The sequence below is a fragment of the Rissa tridactyla genome, chromosome 3 (assembly GCF_028500815.1).
Source record: "Rissa tridactyla isolate bRisTri1 chromosome 3, bRisTri1.patW.cur.20221130, whole genome shotgun sequence".
Taxonomy (NCBI): Eukaryota; Metazoa; Chordata; class Aves; order Charadriiformes; family Laridae; genus Rissa; species Rissa tridactyla.
This window is the reverse complement of record NC_071468.1, coordinates 88,509,282-88,532,335: the sequence shown is the minus strand read 5'-3', so window position 1 is coordinate 88,532,335 and position 23,054 is coordinate 88,509,282. Positions and strand designations below refer to the sequence as shown.

Sequence of the window (23,054 nt, the reverse complement as noted above, 5' to 3'; positions counted from 1 at the left end):
AGTTCTGGGCTCCCTGGTTCAAGAAGGACAGGGAGCTGCTGGAGAGGGTGCAGCAGAGAGCTACCAAGATGATTAGGGGACTGGAACACCTCTCTTATGAGGAAAGGTGGAGGGATTTGGGTCTCTTCAGTCTGGAAAAAAGATGGCTGAGGGGGGACCTTATCAACACTTATAAATACTTAAAGGGAGGGTGTCAGGAGGATGGGGCCAGGCTCTTTTCAGTGGTGCCCAGTGACAGGACAAGAGGTAATGGGCACAAACTTTAGCATAAGAAGTTCCACCTAAAAATGAGGAGGAACTTCTTTACTTTGAGGGTGGCAGAGCACTGGCACAGGCTGCCCAGAGAGGTGGTGGAGTCTCCGTCTCTGGAGACATTCAAAACCCACCTGGACGTGTTCCTGTGCAGCCTGCTCTGGGTGACCCTGCTCTGGCAGGGGGGTTGGACTCTCCAGAGGTCCCTTCCAACCCTATGATTCTATGAATAGCATAAAAAAGTAACTGTATTACAGTTGCATTTAGCAGGACAGAACTAAAACAAAAATAATGAAATCATCAGTAGCGGCAGGGTTTGTTCTTAATCCAGTGACTTGTTTTACGCACAGCTCTTTTGGGGAAGAAAATGAAATATCTGATGTAGAAATTTTTGAGAATAAAACCTTCTACCACAAACAGTTCGGTACAAAAAATGTATTCCTTGAGATCTGGTTTCAAAACGGTAGAACAAACTCCAAAAACTAAGAACTACCACAGGTTTGATGATCTTCCAGTCCAGCTGCCCTTCTTTGACTTCATGTATTTAAGTAAAACCTAAGTTAGAACACTAAGGAAAGACAGGCTTATATTTAAGCAGTAAACTGTTGAGAAGAAAAAATAAAATCTATACGAACTACAAAACTGTTTCCAGATGACAGAAGCTCCCAGATAGATGAAGAATCAGGATGGAGACCATGACATAAAATAAGATGAAAAATAAAATAAAAAAATCAATGCAAAATTGTTTTACCCATTCAAGGGAGGCAAATGTCAGCTACAAGAAGCTGAATCACAAAGATCCAACCTTCAAAATCCAAATTTAGTTTATGGAGGATAAAGGCTTTTTTTTGTTGTTGTTTCGGGTATTAAAATCAGTATGTGGTAAACTGCTACAAGATGTTTCTATACTTTTAATGCATCTTTTCCGAATGGGACTTCGAGGACTAGAAAATAAAATTACAGTTCACTTGAGGAATATATCATAGCTTAACAAATTGCATTACAAACTCTGGTCAATTTTTCAATATCTAGCTTTCGTTGTGTAATTGAAATATGAAATAATGAATGACACAACGGACTTCCAGAGGTCACATGGTCCAACCCTCTGCAAAAGCAAGGCCTCCTTAGATCAGGTTGTGAGGAAGTTCTGCACCTGATATGCGCAAGTAATCTTAATTACCACAGCAAGGAAGTGCTGATTAGCACTGCATCCACATTCACTTGCATCAGCAGGCACCAAAGACAAAACCATGGCTGTATCAAGAAGTACTTGCCCCCCCTCCAGCGTGGACTAAATGGACAAATACCATAGAATTACAGTTAAACCGATAAATTGCTCTTGAGAAGTAAATGCCGATATACTCTGGCGTACCTTTTGAATTTCTTGTTCTCTCACTGCGTGTCTGGTCTCTATATGCCTGATTTTCTTTTCCAGGCCCAAGAAATGTTTCATTTCAGGACTCTGGCTCTCCTTAGCCTCTCTCAGTTCTTCCAACAATTTCGTCACCTGCAGTTGGAGATAATTGATGAAAATCGTTACCATTGTGCTAAGTAGTGTATGAACCAGATTCCTTTCAAAGTATATTTGCGTTATTTAATCACTCCATTCAAAGGCTGAAGAAAGGAAGACATAAAAGAGAAATCTCCTTTATTCAAAAGCTTAAGTAGGGGCTCGGGGACTTAGATTACCATCTTTTCATGTGTAAGAAGTGGCCTGAGGATACAAAAATCTAGTCCTTTTTGAGAAATCCAATCCTGTTCATAATATCTTACGAAATGATTATTCATGGTTGATTTTTATACTGCTAAACTTATTAAAAAATTAATAGAGCATATTATGATTCGATGTTCTTACACGATCCTTTCTCACACCCTGGATAAAGATCAAATATAAAATGTACCAGTGTATTTCTAAGGAATAAATTAAGAAAAGACATGCTGCTAGCAGGCATGATTGCAAACCCGCTGGGGTATCAAAATTGCCAGGTCAAATCAACTCTACCAATGACTTACAACTGATTTCCTAATCCTCCAGAAATTCAGGGATGTTTTCTTATAAAGCTCTACTGGTTTATTCTCATTCTTTGCCTATTCTTTAACATCTAAAGTCCTTTTTGGTCCCTTTCTTAATGTGTATAAGCAAAAGCTTTGAAGTCTTTATCCTTTATTATAACCCTTAGCTCCCCTTACCCAATATATCTGCGGACTGCTAACCCTCTTCAAGCACTCAGCCATCCTTGGCTCTCCACTGCTGAATTCAAAGTAGTTGGAAGCATCGTGTGCTTCGTAACATGTTGTCACTCTTACTCAGAAGTGACTCCAAGATGGCTTATTATTATTTCCATTTTTTAACACAGTCTTCTAAAATAACAACACTGATATTATTACATTTTTGCCCGTCCGTTACTCCAGCAGCTTTGAACCTGTGGCCCGATTTCAGCCACGTTTGTCAGAGGAGCAGAAATCTTAGTTATATAAGGTCTGTGAAAATGAGCGTCTGCTGCTTGTCTGCTAAGCTGCCCCACTGAAGGGAAGGGCTGATGCGTGATCTCAAGTACGTAATTAAATACAAGAAAAATTCATGCAGGAAAGATGTTACGAGGCGGGAAAAGCCCCAGGAGAAAATGGGCTCCCTACATTTTGCCAGCAACAGAACAATGTTAAACACGAAGCTGTCCTATGTGCAAGCTGTTATACAAGAGAAGTATATAGTCACTGCAAAACATCCATGAATAGAATTTTTGAGATTAGTATTCAAATAACAATCTTCCAGTGAGCCTCAGAAAAAAGTTTGCCTTTTCTTGAAGTAAGCATTGTAGACAGAGGACTCTCAATTCTACCCGAATAGTAGTGGTTTTCCCTAACATGAATAGTTACATTTGCAGGTTTGGTTGCCTTTGTTTCTCAGCTCAACTTATTTAACCATTTAATGCTTAAAATGTATTTTATAAGCAGCACAGCAATCATGCTAGAGGGCAAAAGTAAGGCTTTACTTTGACATTTCTCTCTGTATAGCCTTGCAATGGTTTTTGTAACAAAGGCACTCCATTACATTTTCTTAAACGCCAGCACCTCAAACTCAGCCTGTAACGTGTGGGTCAGACAGGGTAATCGTTCTTTTAATCATCACTGTTATTAATAATCTGCAAACCAAACAGTCACAGAAGAAACAAACCCACGAATAACATTTGTCTCATTGTACTCTCGCCCTGTTTTCCCAGGAGTAAGTATTATATATACTGAGATTATTGGAGTGAAACAAGCTTTGTATGCAAAGGCAACACTTACTAGATTCATAGTATCAACCCAATGTCTCAGCCTTTACTCTGCAAATAAAGAGCTTGTTTAATAGATGATCTTTTTTCTCTCCCTACAAACTTCACAACAGAGGTGGAATTTTGCATGGATAAAATAAATACTGAATAAATTTAGTGAGATTAAGATTAATTGTATTAAGTATGTACTAAACACATACTGATACTTCTCTCATTTCTTCTAAATAAGGGCAGCAAACAAGATTAAATGTCTGGAGGTCTCAGTCCCTTACAGAATAGGAGAATTCTTTTTAATAACTCCTGTAGGTTAATTACTGTATTATCAAAATGAAGTTAAAATTAGCAATGTTCATACATCAAGGAGATGGTGAATTAAGCATAGGCACAATGCTAAGACAGGCTAGATCCTCCTCCTGAACAAGAGGCGATTAAAAAAAAAAAAAAAAAAAAAAAAGAGAGAGATTGGCAGTACTTCAAGAACAAGAAAAGCATAGCCAATAGTTTGAAAAGCTTGAGCTAAAAGACAGACAGCAATTTTACACAATATTAACCCGAAAATGAAAACATGAACAAGTGTAATTTTTTTATTATATTCTATTAGAGTAGAAGATTAGAAAAAATCTAGAATACCTCTCTCAAAACCGAGTGAATTTTAGAAGAACTATTACAACTAACCTCTTTTCTTAAGAGACTTCAAGTTTCGTAGATATCAAAGGAGAAAACCAAGAATATAATTGCCTAAGTCAGTTTTATGGCAACGAAGGATGAAGAACGGAAGGCTTTTTCTGAACAAAGAATGGGGGAAAAATAATAAAATATCCTCTTCATAAAGGAAAAAGTCCTGTGGTCTATTTACTACCCATCACAACTCTCAAAGAGGAGGCTATGAATGCTTGGATTAACCTGCTGATCAATCTTAATACAGAAGTCAGACATTTCTAACAATTAAAAAAAATAAATAAAAGCGGTCAAAGTTCTGCCTTCTGTGCTGTGCTGTCGTCTTGCTCGTGTTAGAAAAATATATTCCCAGGTATAACTGATGGAGAAGCAACTGAGAAAGATACTGTTTCTAAGACTTAACTTTACTATATTTACTATATTAAATGACTATGTAATTTGAGGCTTTACATGGATAAAAGTGAAAACTCTTTTATTAGACTAAGGTACCCCCAGTCCAAATTTAAATATACCTCTTTTTGAAGGAGCTCCTCTCGCATTTGTGAAACAAGAAGGGCTTCCTGATGTCTCTGTTGTTCACTGATTTGTTCTTGGAGATGTTTTATTAATATCTAGAAAAAGATTAAAAATATTCGTCGTTAACACAAATACCCATGGCAACATGTGAAAACCTATGTAGGAAAAAAACGCCAAAAATATAATCAGTATTGTCGTACTGTGGGTATAAGTGATGCATATATTAACAACACTACCTCTAACACATGTGCATGTGTGCTACTTAACGATCCTCTAAGTGGATCGTTAAATAGCACACATGTACATATATAGTATATGAAACCAAGTCTCAATCTTCAAGTTATAAATCCTCAGTTATAAAAAGTTCTGAAAAAATCTGAATGCAATAGCTCTCTCTACCTTCATATCGTGTGTAAAACTTCTCCCGAAATTTTAATGCACAAATATAATCACAGGCCCAGGTCCTCATGGGGGACTTCAACCCCTCTGATACCTGCTGGTAGGAGAAACAATACAACATGGCATAAGCAATCCAGGAGGTTCCTGGAGAGCATTGATGACAACTTCCTGACCCAAGTGACAGGGGAGCCAGTGAGGAGAGGTGCTCTGCTGGGCCTTAAACTCACAAACAAGGAAGGGCTTGTTACGTGATGCGAACATCAAAGGCAATCTTGGCTGCAGTGACCATGAGATGGTGGAGTTCAGGACCCTGAGAGGAGGGAGCAGGCCAACAAGGCCAGAGAGCAGACTTTGGCCTCTTCAGAGATCTGCTTGAAAGATGGGATGGGGCCCTGAGGAGGAAGAAGGGCCCAAGAAAGCTGGTTGACATTCAAGAATCATCTCTTCCAAGCTCAAGAGCAGACCATCCCAACAAGCAAAAAAAGTCAGGCAAAAAAGTCAGGAGACTGAAATGGATGAACAAGGAACTCCTGGCAAAAACTTGAACATTAAAAGGAAGCATACAGACTGTGGGAACAAGGAAACAAGGACAGGTAACTTGGGAGAAATATGGAGACTCTGTCCAAGCATGCAGATATGTGGTTAGAAAAGCCCAAGCCCACCTGGAATTGAATCCAGCAAGACTGGCAAGGACAAGAAAGGCTTCTGTAAGCACCCAAGTGGCAAATAGAAAACTAGAGAAAATAAGGGCCTGCTGATTAATGGGGCAGAGACCCTGGTGACCCAGGATGTGGAAAAGGCTGAGGGACTGAATGCCTTCTTCACCTCACTCTTTACTAGCAAGACCATCCTTCAGGAATACAAGGCCTCAGAGAGTAGGAGGCAAGTCTGGAACGAGGAAGGTACACCCTTGGTGGAAGAGGGTCTGGTCAGGGAATACTGATGCAAACTGCACATACGTAAGTCCGTGGCCCTGATGGGATGCAACTATGTATGCTGAGGTCAAATATCACTCCACCCTTCAAGAGCAAGGAGGACACAGGGAACTGTAGACTAGTCAGCCTCACCTCGATCCCTGGGAAGGTGATGGAGCAACTAATCCTGGAAACCTGGCAGGCACGTGAAAGACAAGAAGGTGATCAGGAGCAGTAAGCATGGATTCACAAAGGGGAAGTCATGCTTGATCAACCTGATAACCCTCTATGATGAAATGACTGGCTTGGCAGATGAAGTCTGGCAGAGAAGGACCTGGGTGTCCTGGTGGACACCAAGTTAACAAAAGGCTAATGGTATCCTGGGCTGCATTGATATGACAGCTGCTTGAGGAAGGTGATCCTTCCTCTCTACTCAGCTCTGGTGAGGCCACATCTGAAGTACTGCATCCAGTTATGGGTTTCCCAGTGCAAGAGACATGGAGCTTGCACTTTCCCAGTGCAAGAGACAAAGGGCCACGAAGATGATGAAGGGACTGGAGCATCTCTCATATGAGAAAAGGCTGAGAGCTGGGACCGTTTGGCCTGGAGGAGAGAAGGCTCAGGGGATCTCATTAACGTTTACAATATATATCTGAAGAGGGTGAAAAGCCAATAGAGCCAGGCTCTTTCCAGTGGTACCCAGTGACAGGAGAAGCAGCAAAGGGCACAAACTGAAATACAGAAAATTCTGTCTGAACATAAGGAAAACTTCTTTACTGTGAGGGTGACCAAGCACTTATTTGGATCTCTAAACCCAGAGAGGTCGTGGAATCTCCCTCCTTGGAGATATTCAAAAGCCGTCTCGACATAGTCTTAAGCTACTGGCTCCAGGTGACCTTTCTTGAGCAGGGAGGTTGGACAAGATGACCTCCAGAGGTCCCTTCCAACCTCAGCCATTCTGTGATTCTGTGAATACAGTGGCACAGGCTCATTTTTGAAACAATAGCTCCTACTTTAAAGAAACATAAAGTTTATAGTAATCTAGAAAGATGTAACTTTAACAGATATTTATATGTAACGAATGTATCTACTGTATCTTACCTCTTGTGTTGCAATTCTGCTGTTTAGTTCAGCTACTTTAGAAGTAGAATGCTCCTTTGCGTGCTGGCAAAGAATCTTCTCCACTTCCCTCTGATGGGAAGCTTTCAGAGATGCAACGTACTCTGCTGTGTCTTCCTTTATCCTGAACAGGGTGGAAAAAAATAAGATGTAGTAAAGCAGCTGCAGATAGTTCTTCAAAAATGTGACAAAGTTTGTCACTTTACGAACATATAAAATATCAAAACATTAAAGATGGCATGTGTTTCAAATTTCATAACAAAAACTTGCAAGATAGCACCACCATTACTTCTGCTGCTCTGGAAGGATGACAGAGTGGGAAGCCTACAAGGTTGGATACGTGCCTCATTTAACTAGAGGCAGCTAGAATACAGAAAACTCGTCCAATCATCTCTTTTTTGCTCCTTTTATTACAAAAAGGAGAGAAAATAGGTGCTTTTAAATCACAATTCAGCTGTCCTATTTCAGGTATCTATTTTAGAACAGAATGTGTTGCAATCTAAACATGCCGATTTCCTCTACTTTGACTATGAAGGGATCTAAGGGAGACTGGGTGAAGTGTAAAGTTTCTACAGTTGGTCAGATAAATCCCACTGAAAGCATACCCCAGTCTGAAAGAGAGTATGTGTACCAAATATTAATGTTATACAACACAAATACAAAGCATCTAAAATGCGACGATTTATACTGAGATACTCTTACTCAAAACTATGATGAATTGTAGTGTTAATAAGATGGATTAATATAGGTTTGCCTGTAGAAAGAACCATGACAGTGCACTGCTCTAAAAAAAAAAAAAGTCCATGGACCAAAAACTCAAACTCCTCCCTCCCAAAACCAAAAACAAACCGTAAAAATGAAATTTACAGATAACATTGGCCAAGTATAAGCTAGCTTCACACATGGCTGACATGTTAATGTGTCAATCCCATGTCAGCCAACACTTTAACAAGGTTTTTAAAGGAACATGTTGAGCATTTACCTTCGTATGTTATTTTCAGAATAAGCCAATGTTGCTTGAGACTTCACCCTCTGCTGGTTCATTTCTAGAGACAATCTTTCAAGCTCCTCTTTCAGCTGTGCATTTTCTTGCAGAACTTCCGAGAGATTAGAATCAGAAAAGGTCCGTGGTTGGTATATTTTGTCATCATTGAAAATGCTTAGAAAGGGTTCGCTGTTGCTGGAATTCCTTTTATCTGTTGCTAAGGTATTCTTTTTCAAGATCTCTGTAGAGTTTTCCTTATTATCCATTTTATTTCTCAAATTATTATCAGACAACATCACCATCCTTTCTTTTTGAAGTTTCTCTACGGTTTTTGTAAGGTCTTGTATTTCTCTATTTTTGGTGACCAGTTCTTCATTTAGTTTTAACAGTCTGTCTTTTGTGTTACCTTGTTTCATTTGGGAGTCTGTGGACTCTAAGTCTTTATTATTCTTTTTACCTCTGAGTTTTAATTGGGAATTTTGACTTTTAAGGTTTTCGATTTCTGTCTGCAGGTTTTTAACAGTGATCTGATGGCTCTTCTTTAGGTCCTGAAGCTCCTGCTCAAGTTCTGTAGAAGAACTGGCTTTATCACCATTCAGTTTTGGAGATTCACTCATAAATTTGTAGGCAAGTAGTTGCTCAAGCTCTACAAGTCTCTGCTCGTACTGCATCTAAGGGAGGGGAGAGGGAGAAGGGGAAGAAAAAGTATTTTCCTCAAGTGTACATTTATTACTAGTCTCTTTTTATTGTTCTTTAAAGTTACTACACATTTGAAGGCTTCCTAAGACAGGATACACAACGGTATTACTAATAGCACTACTCAATCAGTTCAGAAATTAGTGAGTGAAATTACGTGAAGCGAACTTAATTCTGCTGTAAAACAGAATTACTCAAAACATTTACTATAAATTAGTCCTGTACTCACTATGAATACAGTAACTATGGGAAAGAAAATTAAATTGACAAAGAACTGTCTCATTTTTGTATAATTGTATTCCCTTCAGGCGCTACCAACTTGGACAGGCAAAGTAAAAATCTTATTTTAACATAGCAAGAAGTCTTCAGTTTTGTTAAGATCTGCCATTATGTATTGGCCATGTGTCAGTTTGCAAACACTACTGTTATATGCCTCAAAATTGTACTTCACATTTTAAAAATAATCTTAAATTTTAACAGGACAATTTTTTTTTTTTAAATTATTTTTTAAATATATAAGTATGAATTCAGAGATACACAATCTTTCTTCCTAATGAGCTGAGGGAAACCTAACCGTCTTAATAGTCTGGACAGCCTCTGAGGAAAGCACAATGAGTTATTCACACAGAGAAAAGGGAGAACAACTGGCCAATGCTTTCCTTTCCTGCTCATTAAGCACCTGTGCAATTCACCTTTCCATGAAGTAACATGACAGATTTTCATGCTTCCTAACACAAATCTTATGTTTTGCTATCATGTAATTTTTAGATAGAATTTTTAGAATAGCCATTCCCCTCAAAAATTCCCAGTCAGCAGACCTTTGAAACCACAGCCTTTGGTCCAGCAAGGAATTAGGTAAGCAGCTACTCTGACCCCCAGGATGAAACCCACTTATCTCAATTGTAAGAATTAAATTATTATGCCTCAGGAAATTGTCCTCTCAGTTTCCATACTACTCTAACAATTTCAGTGCTCTTTATATCTTAGATGCTGAAGTTACTGAAATTCTGGTTATAAATTCTTTGAGTATTTTTTCCCTTGAACGTGGTCTTTGCCTTCAGACCTCTGTAACCTTACAACTGTTACTTAAGGAGTAGACTACTCAATAAAACAAGCCTCCAACTTTTACCTTTATTTTTTGAAATTGTTGTTCCATGGCACGGAGACTTTTTTTAGCTTCATCATCTTTACCTTCAAGTTCCGTTTCTAACTTTTTTATTCTTTTCTCCAAAAAATCCACTGTGTGTGTTCTAGCTGAAAGATCATTAGTTTTCTCAGCAGCAGCAGCAGCATAAATCAAAGCAGGCAAAGAATTTGGATACCGTCTTTTTAGAATTCCTTCCATTTCTCTGATCTATCAAAAAGAAAATTAAGTCAGAAGTCAAAAAGAATAGAGTTCTAATGAAAATGGAACTGAAAGAAGTGACAGAATGTTAATAAATGTCATCCACTTAAGCTGTGTGAAGAATGAAAGCTAGAGATGCGTATGTTGAGAATTTTTTACATTGTTTACATTTATGTTATTGTTTACAGAAAAGCAAGACCCATCATCTCTTACTGATTCACTTATACATCATCTTAAAATATTTCTCGTCTTCAGATTGTCTTATGTCAAATGGATCTTTTGTTTACTTTCTTAGCACTTAAGTTGTATATGGCTCTTAATGTTCTTAAGTAATTGCTTTTTTTCTGGACTTACATTCACATGCTACTTTTGCAACTGTTACAGAGGTATTTCATAACATTATTGAAATTATTCTCCCAATAACAGATTATAGACCTTTTATTTTGGAGTGTGAAATAAAATAAATTAACACCCTGCATGCAAGACTAATAACAAGCCCCTCTTTTATCTATCGATAAGATACTCTTCACATTAGAATACTGAAGGGACTCTTTCCCATTTGTCCCACATCCCTACCAAATACAGCTGTCATCCCCTAAAATTCAGAAAGGCCCGCTTGTTTCTGACTTTTCTTCAGCAGAAACGTTGATTTTAAAGGTCTCTACTCCTCCAGTTTTCATGAATCATGTAGGAATCCAATACAATTTAAACCCCTCCCCTTCAATCAATTTGATCGAAATTGGTCATAATGTTAAGGGGTTACTGAACATAGACAAAAAGAGTCTTAGAAGATAAACAGCAAGCTTGTGTGTGCTTTTGCCCTCTGGCCCCTTTCCAAGGAACTCTAAATGGTACTTTAATGTTAAAGAATTTTAAAAGGGATATCACTAAATAGCTTATTAGAACATAGTAGAAGAAGAGCCCTTTGTAAGTAAATAATTGCAGCTTTTTGCGTTCTCAATGTTTTTGCGTTTTGTGTTCCATAGCACAAGTTACTTTATCACAGGGCTTCATTCAATGCTTTATCCCTATGAAACGGCTGGTAAGTGTTGTAAGAGACCTTATCTGAAATAAAGGTTAAATGAAACACAGTTCCATTATTGCATACTTGTCGCTCAAGATCCTGAATTCTTTTAGCATCTGCTGCTCTGTCTCGCAAACGTTTCTTCTGTTGCACACACTGATCTCCAGCTTCAGCTCTGAGCTTCTCAACCTATCCAATTTATGAGAAAATAAACTGAAATACATATTCAGAGACATTGCCCTGTAATACAAAAGCAAGCATTTCAAATGCACACAATATAATGGAAGTATTCTGCAACTGGTAATAATAATTTCTGTACTAACTGATTTTTCATGTTCTTAAACTAAGCTGCAGCTTCTTCAAGCTACTTAAGATCAAAAGGAGCTGAAACTAGCTACAGAAATCTAGAAGAGAACTTCAACTCCGAGACGTTCTTGACTTCAAACCAGTAAATCATCATCTTTCCACCATACTTCCAGTACGCAGGCTTGGTTAATAAGCTATAACATAAAGTACTACAGTATGTTACATGAATTCAGGGGGAGTTAAGGAAATAGTTTGTGATTTGCAAGGCTATGCTCTGCGATGAGATATAGAAACAGCAAAAAAGCAATGTTATGTTGTGCCTAAATAAATGCTGACTCCCAGGATCAGGGGAAGGAATGGGGTAGCTAATGCTCCTGCACTCCCATAAAGTCTGGCCATGAAGACTCAAAGCTTTAATCTAAAACTGAATTTCCTACCTTTATCAGCCACTATGATCACTGTACAGGGACATTACACCTTTTATAGTTGGAAGTACTCCTATCTTGATTTCTCTCTCACATGGGCAATGATAGCATTAGTGATGCTTTTCTGCCAGCATAGTTTGGCTAATTTGATTGTTTCTATGAAGTCAAAGCTCTTCATTGTTTTTAAACACCAGTCCATCCTGGAGCAAATGTCAAATAAAAATATTTTCTTTCACAGCAATGATATGTTGATCAAAGTTTGATATGGTGGCGTTTAAGGGATCTCCTTCCTTGGCTGCTCCTTCAGAGGCACCTCCTTTCATCTGTGATCTCTTTAATAAAACACTATGAAAAAATTCCAAGATCATTTTATCACTGGTAAAATTCTTTATTTCTATGAATCTTAAGACAAATCTACTGACAAGCAGGCAATGCAAATCTCAGAACTATTCAAGATTCATGCACTAGTTTTGCTTGCTTTATATTTTGAGTGTTTTGGCTTTTTCCTCCTTACTACAACTGGTGAGGTTTACAACCGCTACTTAAGAGAAAAAAAAAATAAGTGTTGCCTATGCTACAATGGAATAAAAAGGAGGAAAAGAGAATCACAAGACGGATGTTCCATGTTGTTAAACATAACAATGTACTTCCTTTTCTTAGTCAAGAAATTTGCAGGTTTTAAGGAAATACACTACTTCTGTTTCCAGAAGCATCATCAAATTGTCCAATATAAGCAAAACCAGGTTTTAAGCATTATGCACTTCCAATTGTCAGTGCATATGCAGTATTACCTGTTTTGCATATAAAGACTCCACATTTGATTTAAAGCTTATAAGGAGTTTACAGGTATTTTTCGAGAAAAAAAAATGGACAGAATTGCATTATACTCATCATTAGAAAAGAAATAATTTAAAGTTTCAACTTCTTAGATAAAGCTAGATATTATCACCTCTAGTTTTAGTTTCTCAATTTCGTCTTTTGCATCTTTAAGACGGGCTGCATCTTTATCCAGAAGGTCTTGATTTTCTGCATACCACTGAAGTCTTCTTTTCAAATGAGTAATTTCCTGTTTGTACGATTCTTCCATAACTTTCAATTCGTAAGACTTCTCACCTACAAGAATAAAACATCCTTAGTATTATTTTATTAGTGATTATGTCAACACTATCCTTCTCAGCACTTTTCGTGTATTTCCTAATCCTGTTACTGCAGTAAGTTTTTAAAACCAGACCCTAATTAGGATTCTAAATGCAACAGTATTTGAAAAAAAGTCTTTTTTCTCTCATACATAGTAGTACCCAATGGTTCACAGTTTATCATGGAAAGCATTTAAAACAGAAACCCAGGGGGATCTATTCTTGATCACGTTGTAATAAACAAATTTTCAGTAACAACATGGATGACAAGATAGAATGTATGCTTAGATATGTATCGACCATACTCCCACTTAGGGATCAAGCATTTTGAGAAGAGAGATGGAGGCAAATATTACAGCTCTTAGCACTTGTGATGTCTGATATTGGAAGTGAAAGGGGCCAATTTCTGTCCCTCTCTCATTAAGAAAGCTAAAGCCAAACTGGAAAGAGTTCTCATAAGAATGTTGAAAAAAAGTCACAAGGCATAAATTACAGGTAAAAAAAATGGGCAAGATCTAAATAAGAGACTAAGATGCAACACAGTAAATCTTTTCATATGAACAGAATTGTCATATAAATTGAATCATCTAGTTTCCAGGCCCAGTGGGAGATGGGCAAAAAAAAAAAAAAAAAAATCAAACTTAATGGGCAACAACAAACAGCTTGGTTGGATACAAGAAAAGGCTTTGCCAAAGCATGTGTAGCATGTCCTTCACTGTATGCAGTTATTAGAAGTTTAGACAATATTTGGAAATGGTCTAGATGCATTTGACTAAGTAATATTTTAATAAGAAACAAGTTTCAATTACATATTTATTTATCAAAGCATAGAGTAGGCAAAATTATTCAACAAAATGAAGGTGCTTTACCTGATGTGGATGCAATCTGGGTTTTTGCTAAATCTCTCTCCTTCTTTGCTTGTCCCAAGTCTACCTCAAGAGCTTGCTTATCTTGTTTGAGACGTCTTATCTCTTCTTGTAATCTAGTTTCTTCCTTCTGAGTTTTAGAGAAATGGATAAGACAAGAAAAACTAAACACACATCATCATACAAAAAACCTGAATGTGCTTTTTCACCATAAAATTATTAAATCACAACAGTTGCATCAGACCGCAGTAGCAATGAGTTTTCTAGTTTTGGTATTATTCTCAGACCTTGCTCTAGCAGATCGTGGGGAAAACTTAAGCTAAACATAAAAAACCAATATTTTTTTAAAATAAGTTTTACATAATTGTCTTTGAAGTAGAAAACATCAGTCTTTTGAGAGGGTCAGTAAAGAAAATAGCTTTATGTACGGACATCACGTATTCGAATGGACAGATGTATTCTCCAATGGTTCATCTTACTATATTCTATTTCTCACCATTTTCTGCATGCACTCTCTGTTCTGTTTATGTGTGATCACTATCAAACTTCAAGACTAAGTAGGATGAAAGGTCTCAGTGCCAGCCTCTGGAGATGGAGGCCCTTGGCCCTAGGGATCCATAGGTACAGGGAGCAGCAACTGCAGTGGCTGAGATTTTTGGGGCCAGCCAGTAAATAGACCAAGGGTCTAGGGCCAGCAATGGCCAGTGTGTGCATCTATTTGTGTTACTGCTAGTAAACTCCTGTCCTGATCTGCTGAATAGGATCAGTCTGTCCAGGAACACGCTCCTTGTGTTTCCAGGAGTACAGTTTGTATTTCTGTGGCGTAAGCAAAGGCATTGCTCTCTGCGTTAGCGGCATGCCTGACCATGTCAGTGTTGTCTGTGTCTCTCTCTCCGTCTTTGGATCTTGTGTTCAGTCTCATTACAGGCTGGACCTAAGGACACGGAAGTGTAGCAGCAGCACCTATGAGGTTGGAACTATGGGAGCCCCTGCAGTCTTAAGAGGTCAAAGTCAGCTCTGACGACCAGGAATGTCTCCACTAGTCCTGAAGCTCACTGGGTTCACATCCTCTTACCACCTACCTAACCAGTTGTTTGGTTTTTTTTTTTAATTAAAAAAAAAAAAAAAAAAAAAAAAGGAAGCAGCAGCTTTTAATTTCTGGTCTATCTATCAGAGGAAGTATGTATCAGAACAGTCCCCACTTGCAGTAAGCAATACAGAAGTTCCTGAAAACCTTTAATTTTAACATGAAGCTTACTAAACATCCTTCCTCAAAAACACATGCATCTGTAGGACTACAAAAAAAGTTACATGAATGAATAACAAACGATTCTTTTCACTCTGGTGTTCTTTTCTAGAACTTGGTATAGAGCAGTGATACAGGGATAAACACTCTCCTGGATTTGTCTTAGGTGGAAAAGCTATAGAGGTATCACTACTTTCTGCAAGGTCTCACAAGGTATTTCCGAATTGCCCATTGTAAACATGGCAACACTGCACTTTGTTCAGTGTCTTAGGGGATTTTTTCCAGAGTTCACCTGATGAGACTTTTGTGATACACAAGTGTGGCAAACAATAGCATGCTCCACTGCTTTCTTCATTTACATTATTGGTCTACAATATGGATGGTTACGCATTTTTTGTAAGAACACATGAAAACCAGTCTTGGCAAATACCTACCTGTGCTGCTCGAAGCTCTGAAATCAGTTCAGTGAAACTATGATTTCTGACTGGTTCAGAATCCTGCACAATCCGTGACTGGATATTATTAGTCTTCTCGACCTTTTCTCTAAATGGTAACAGCAAAAAAACATTTATGCAATGAGGTGACTTGGTGTACTAACAGTGGTGTACTAAAAAAGAAACACAACCCCCCCAAATGGTACTACAAAGTCAATCTGTGCAAGCTTAAAACAAAGAAAGAAGCAACTATATAGTATGTCTTTATATGAAAAATTCCACCTGTAGGGTGAAATCTGCTCACCTAGCACAAACTTGCTTGTTGGGACTACACGAGGGAGGGAAACAAAACCTACTCTGTCTCAGTGGAACTCATCTATGGCAAAGATTTGTAAGTTAGGAATACACACAATCGCTTGTTTTTTTTCCTCATTGCTAGCATAGGATGCAAATCTTACAGGACCTACAGCACAGCGAATCTGATGGTTCCTCCACTACCAGGATCTCCTGTGGCCCTGATCTACTGTGTACCTTACAGCAGTATCAAAACATTTTGGCATGTGAACAGAGACATAATACGAGAACAAGTGTAGCATACATATTACACTCTGAATAAGAATATTTGAATTTTAGCATTGAAATAGTCCCCAAATAGAAGACTAGCCTTCCCACAGGTCTGCAAAATCAGCAAGAAGGCTAAGAATTAAGTGTTGATTACGGGATCAACATAAATCAATTCTCAAAAGAAAAAACAAAACCACAAATCCAAGAAACACTGGAAAACATGCATCTGACAGACTCTGCAGTGATTCTTTATAAATAAAAATAATAAACAGAGCTGAAAACTACAGAGATTTTAGGATGGGTGTTTAAACAAGCGTACCTTATGGCTATTAACTCAGACATTAAACACTGATTCTCCTTAAACATTCGTTCCTCATTTTTTTTGTTTTGGATCTGTAGCTCTTTCATTTGCTTGTATAACCTCTCATTTTCCTAAGATGAGACAGACAAAGTTAAAGAATATTCATAAATTACTGTTTTACCCAGTTCAAAAACAATTGTCTATGACTTGCATAGTTTGCCTACTGAAACAGTGGAAGCAAACACTAAATATTTTATTACTAGATTTCTAAAACTAATATCTACTTTCATTATCTTTACACTAAAGTAATATAGTGACCTCTACAATCTTGTCACTCTGGAGAACCTAGGCTCTCTCAGTTCCTCTGCAAAGCTATCCCAACTATATTCTAAAAGCACATATGTGGATGGGTGCTGATAGATAAGAGCTCAGCCTGCCCATGCTCCAATCCTGTGGACATAAACCATCACCGACTCGAGACGCTCACAGCCATACCGGCAAGACATTGTGCCTACACCAAGAAATGCTGCTGAGCACCAGCTGGAAGCTGGTTAAACTACCCTATTCAGATTTTACATCTGCAAGTATTCAAAAGGATTATTAAGCTTGCATTATCTATTTCTACACTTGACTAAGTAATAAAAATCAGGCACACTAATAAGGTTCCCTTGAAATCAGCTGCTCAGATCCTATGAAAAACATCTTAAAAACAGAACTGTCCAGATTTCTATTATTTTTTAAAAATACTAGTTTTCTACTCCATTTAGGGCAAAGAGTCTGTGGTTCTTTATTGGCCATAAAGTGTTTTCCCAGTTCTCAACTGACAAGTCAGCATATTTTTACAATTTAGAACAGTTACATAGAATCGTGGAAAAACTTAGCCCAAACTAGACATGTGTGAAATACTTTTAAAATGTGCAATACACGTTTGCCCTTCACACCTAAATTTCATCCACTTTTTACACAGCAAGTTAACTGGTTTTGACAGAAAAGTAGAACCATTAAACAATTTTGTTTCTGAAACTGGCTAGAACACAGCTTAATACGCTGTATGGTATACCTGTTGATAACCTTGAATAATGACCTCTTGATCTTCAATTTCTTTTTTTATTTGTGTCAGTTTTTCTTCAGTGACAGGAATTGTTGCTGTATGATGGATCCATCTCTTTTCTTGAGTCAGCTCTTCCATACTTCTTAACTTTCAGAAAGAAAAAGACACACAGTTTTGTTAGCAATATGGAATTCTCTACAAGACTACACTTTTATAATATAAATAGGTCAATCTTTTCATTAAGATATGAAAACGACCAGTGAGACAATCTTATTATTGGAGTTTTATAGAAGTATTGTGAAACAGGAACAAAGTATAAAAAGTCTGGGAAAAGTTAGCAAAGCTTTACCCTCCCTCTTCTGTTCTTATGTACCTAGACAGGAGGGTATAGTGGAATAACCCTGGGAATATGCCATATAGAGAAAACACAACATTGAAAAATGCATCAAAAAAATAAACACCATCTCAACATACAGTACTTATCTGTAACAACTGGTATCTGTTAATCTCTCTCTCTTTTTTTTTTTTTTTTTTTTTTTTTTTACCATAAGAGTGAGTTAAACCTTTGCAAAAGACCTGCTGCAGAACTCTCAAAATCGCAAACTAAAGGAACTCAGGATAACATAGTTTATATCTGTAGAAAAAAAAAAAAAATCATGTCCTATGGGCAATAAATGTAACAGTGGGCATGCATTTACAAACTAGCAATGTGCATGTAAATCTGGATTTTCTGCTCAGTAAAACTTATGTAAAATAACATTAATTTCATTTTCAGAAGTTTCTGTAGTAATGGGCTACAAGATGACAAAGTACCTTACTCTGAAGAACAAAGTTTTCCTGACCCAACCGAGAAAGCTCTTTTTCATGCTGTGTTTTCAGTTCTGCAATCTTTGTCTCTATTTCTTTCTCTTTCTGTGAAACCGTGCTGGTTAGCTGTTGAATCAAATCACGAGCTGTGTTCAAGTCCTCCTCTGCAACTTGCACTCGTTTTAGCAAATAGAGTTCTCTATCACAACTTCTGATAGGAAAAAATGATAAATCCTAATGAAGAGAAAAATTCAGGGAAACATTACACTGACCTGATTGTTTACCAAAAATTCCGCTCATCAATTTTATTTAAGTGGCTTGTCTGGCTCTTGGCAACCACATACAGCACTTGAAAAAAAAACCAAAACAACCCAACATTCTAATAGCAAAACGTCCTGCATTTACTTTAATGAGCTACTTTCTCATTTCCGAAATATGCATGAGGAAAACAAGCCAAAAAACCAACAAGAAACAAACACCTCTCATATGAGAGCCACTACACAGCTACCAGAATTATTCTATTATGCGTCTTACTTTTTGAAAAGCAGTAATGATTTAGGTATTCAATGAACAATTTTTCATACGGTTTATAAGGAAGAAGGAAAATCCATCACGGTACTGCAAATTCAGTCATCTCGGAGAAGATGACTGTTAAATATTAGGCGATAATATTAAATATTAGATGCAATGCAAATAGAAAAGAAACCCAAACGGTAGCACTATTTAACATTTATAACAGAATACTTTTACTTAAAAGGTTTATTTAAAATTTTCCCCTTTTCTACCACAACATAGTCATTTTTAGGAATTAATAAGCATTCCAACTTTAAGTATATCGAACCACTCAAGCAACAGAATTATCCAAGCAACTGAAAAGCAGTATGATTATACTTGCATATTTTAAAAGCAAAAACTAGTATTTGACTAAAGGGACATCTTTATTCAATATTTCAACATTTGCCAATCTTGTGATAACTATTAAAAGTCTTGACAAAATAGATTTGCAAACCAAGCTGTACTTACTATAATTAGGAGCATCACTGATTATTACTTACATGTTGATACTGCCTGCAATAATCCACAGCCTCGTGTCCAAGATTATTAACAACTGATTGGCCAGACATAACTCTGTTAATACTTCCCTTCGAACTTGGTTCATTTGTTGCAGATCTTATTATTCTAGTAGCAAATAAGGCTTCTTCATTTAGGCAGAAAGTAAAATAGAACAAAGATAAATTCAGAATTTAATGTCCTTTCAAAAAAACCGCGTAATCCACCCCTTAGACATATAAATTAAGCATTCTACAGCCTGAATTTTGAATTAAATACAGAAAAATTAAATATAGAGACATTACAGAAAGTGTTGTAGGGTGTTTTTTAAGTAAGGAACTGATGACAAGATAAAACAAAACCCAAGGGAACAACTGAAACAAGTAGCTGAATAATAAATCCTTCATGAAATAAGGTTAACCTCAGTTGCCTGCTTGAGAAGTCGCCAGTTATCCAAGTAGACAGAAATACAACATATTTCAAGCTGTGGTGAAGGTAAGACACAGCAATTTTCAAAATGGACTTCGGAGTGCAGACAGCATAAAAAGACATGCAGCATCTATCTGTTGCATCAAATAGCAACCTGGCTGGAAATTAAAAATCAGGGAAGTTCCCCCAAGAGAGTAACTAACATATCTAACATACATGAAACTACTACACCTTAGTCTTCTAAAACAGATAGTAACTACAACTGCCATTTCATTTCTGCCTATAGCAACTTAAGCTAAGAGATCCTGCTTAGGAATGTTATGCCTGAAAACAGACAGACAATGATCACTTACCAAATTTAATGCTTTTTACATTTCACACACTACCCCCTCACAAAGGTGCTCCCTTAGCAATGATAATTAGGGGATTGTTTGATTCCCAACACTACTTGCAAGGTTTTCAAAAGCATTACATGCTAGAACTGTGCTAAAACCCGGGCATCTGTTGAGTTATTTTCCCATGCCTCGGAGATAGCAAACATCATCTGCAAAGATGCTAAGCTGAATTATTTCATGAAACTCTTCAAGCTTCACCCAAAAATAAAAAATTTCAGTCCTTTACTTGCAACTCAGCTTTCACAGCACTACATTGCTATTCACCTTTCCTTAGTTTACAAGAGACATGAACAGAAAATAGGACTTTCCTTTTAGTGCTTTCTTTGTACTCTAGGAAAGCAAAGATAAAAAGAAGCAGTTGAGAACAGAAATTTGGAAACACACACAGAAGTTTGTGTGTCAGCAAAACTTTGCATTTACTGTAATGAAAAATGCAACTTCCAGATACTTATTTTGGAACATCAGCTTTTTCCTATTGTTTTAGTCCTATGGGTGAATAATACGTAAGTCTCAAACATAGTAGTAGTATATGTGAGTGGAAATGAAACAAGACTACAGTGCAAAACTTTATAGAATCATAGAATTGCCTAGGTTGGAAGGGACCTTTAAGACCATCGAGACCAACCAATCAACTTAACACTGACAAAACCACCAATAAACCATGTCCCTAAGCACCATGTCTACCCATCTTTTAAATACCTTTGGGTTTAGATTTCTTCTACGATTTTTTGAAATTTTTTTTTTTTCTTCCCTTTTTTTTTTGTTTAAATATGAAGTAAGAGGAGCAAAACTCTCTGGCTCTTAAAACTCAGACTTCTTACAATAGAATTACCTTTAGATCTTGTTCTATCTGCAGGACTTTTGGCTTTCATACCGGTCTTTTTGAAAGTTTCTTTTGGTGCTTTCTTTTCAGCTGGAGAAGACTGTTTTGAGAGCGAAGTGAGTTTCCCATACCCAGAACTTCTAACCACCCCATGAGGACCATATGAAGATTTCTTTTTATGTAAAGGTGTTGGACTTCTGATATTCTTAGCTGTCATTGATTCTGATCTTTCATTCTTCAAGGAACAAGATCGAAGAACCTGTGATAGAGTACATTTGTTTAAAGCAAGTTTTAGGCTCTAGTGGGATCTGAAGGTAGCTTTCGCTACTAAAAGCACACAGAACCAGTTACCAGTATTACACAGCTGTAAGATTTGGGGTGGTGGGATGCATTATTTTAAACTAAATTAATAGTATGTCATTTTGCAGAATTCTGCTACTTCAGAAGTAGTGCAAGTATTTTGTACTGGCGGTGTTTAATTGTTCTAGGAAGTTGTATTACATTACAGGATCTTTAGCTTACCAAAGCAGGGAGCTCATGACTAAAGGCTAATCACAGTGAACACAGAAACCCAGTGATGAAGAGAGGAACAGTGGGAGGCAGAGGAACCCTAATAAACCCGATCACTGAAAACAGAGCATGCAACTTTAAGACCAGCAAAGTAGAGAGCTTCGCCTGTTGGCCCTGGTGGGAAACCCACCAGGATGAATCAGCCAAACAACTGCTCTCCCTGCAATGCCTTGCAGACAGAAGCAGCGTTTGCCTGAAGGACCGTGGGGCTAATTTAGGGGATTCAGGGAGAAGAGAATTTGGGGATGCAGGGATTTAGGATTGTGTAAGTCTTGTTATGGAATGTTTGAGAGGACTGTGGCAATGTGCAAAATTTACGGGATGTTTAAGGAAAGGACAAAAACTTGGTAAAGGGAGAGATTAAGGTGGATCAGGTAGGAACGAGTGTGGGACAGAGAGAAAACAAGAGTAAAGAAAATGGTGACATGACCAGGGTTGCTGGTCAGTACAACTGTCTGACTAAGCCCTACAGTGATCATTGCAGTCTCTCCAATATTCTTATTAAACCATATTTCTAACAGCCCTCTCTGTAGGTATGCTCCCTATTTTGAGCCTCTGTGTGTGTGTTTACACGTCCCCCCTGTAGGAACATGTGCTCAGACTCACTACCAGCTTGAGTAGTGGTAGAGGACATGGAACCACAGCAGCCTTGCAGATATTCGGCTGGGACAGGAAGAATCCTGCTGGTCCCAAAGTACAGTGAGTCTGGCTACCTCTAGCAATACCAATGGTAACATGAGAGTTTCAAGAAAAACAGGAAGTCTCTCATTTCCAAACATCAGAGCATAATCAAATGACAGGCAGACTAAAAATATATACATTTTAAATGTATTTCCATATAATAAAAATCTGGTTGATAATACTTACTTGTTTAGTTTTGCTGCTTTGTAGAGAAAGCAGAGAGTCTTGAACTATTTTTTGTCTTGGTATATCAGGCTGTACTTCACCAATTTGAATTTCTTTCTCAGTTACCCTCTGAAAGTTATCATCATTCCCAGCTGGCTGCAGAAAGATGCTCTCTTCTCTGTTAAATTTTTCAAATAAGTTTGTCTCCCAAATCATATTCTTCTGGTGCTCTTTAAAGGGTGAGTGGCTGACGAGGTCATTTGCTGTGCTGCCTACCAGTTTCACAGGACTACAAGAGAAAGGAATAAAGTCATATATAACAGGACTTTTGCCCTTTGCTTTTCTATCACTCTGTGAAAAGTGGGCCATTTTTCCTTTAGGTACCAGCTGTAAAGACTGCTTGAATTTGAAAGAGCCACTACGCTCCTTTTAAGAACAACCTTGCATATCTAGTTATACAGATTCACTCCCATGCTGTGTAACAAGAGCCATTTCCCAGCAGTGACCATTTTTGTGGAGGTACAAAACTTGGCTACAAGATGAACACCTGCAAGCATGCAATTAATGCTAATAAAACAATGAATGGTAATTTCTGCTGGGTG

At 37.6% G+C, this 23,054-nt stretch overlaps 1 protein-coding gene across 7 annotated transcripts in view; it reads right to left on the bottom strand.

Annotated features, from left to right (window-relative positions):
- CEP162 (centrosomal protein 162) overlaps positions 1–23,054 on the bottom strand; it is a 63,797-nt gene that overhangs the window by 17,986 nt on the left and 22,757 nt on the right. For all 7 annotated transcript variants that reach the window (XM_054195869.1, XM_054195871.1, XM_054195866.1 and 4 more), the window contains 15 exons: positions 22,474–22,741; positions 21,046–21,295; positions 19,395–19,537; positions 18,346–18,573; positions 17,542–17,679; positions 16,500–16,612; positions 15,617–15,725; positions 13,940–14,066; positions 12,884–13,047; positions 11,288–11,392; positions 9,964–10,188; positions 8,136–8,809; positions 7,136–7,277; positions 4,718–4,816; positions 1,625–1,759 (listed from right to left, as the gene is read on the bottom strand). In XM_054195869.1, coding sequence (XP_054051844.1) covers positions 1,625–1,759; positions 4,718–4,816; positions 7,136–7,277; positions 8,136–8,809; positions 9,964–10,188; positions 11,288–11,392; positions 12,884–13,047; positions 13,940–14,066; positions 15,617–15,725; positions 16,500–16,612; positions 17,542–17,679; positions 18,346–18,573; positions 19,395–19,537; positions 21,046–21,295; positions 22,474–22,741 — 2,920 coding nt within the window. The remainder of the gene's footprint in view (positions 1–1,624; positions 1,760–4,717; positions 4,817–7,135; positions 7,278–8,135; positions 8,810–9,963; positions 10,189–11,287; positions 11,393–12,883; positions 13,048–13,939; positions 14,067–15,616; positions 15,726–16,499; positions 16,613–17,541; positions 17,680–18,345; positions 18,574–19,394; positions 19,538–21,045; positions 21,296–22,473; positions 22,742–23,054) is intronic.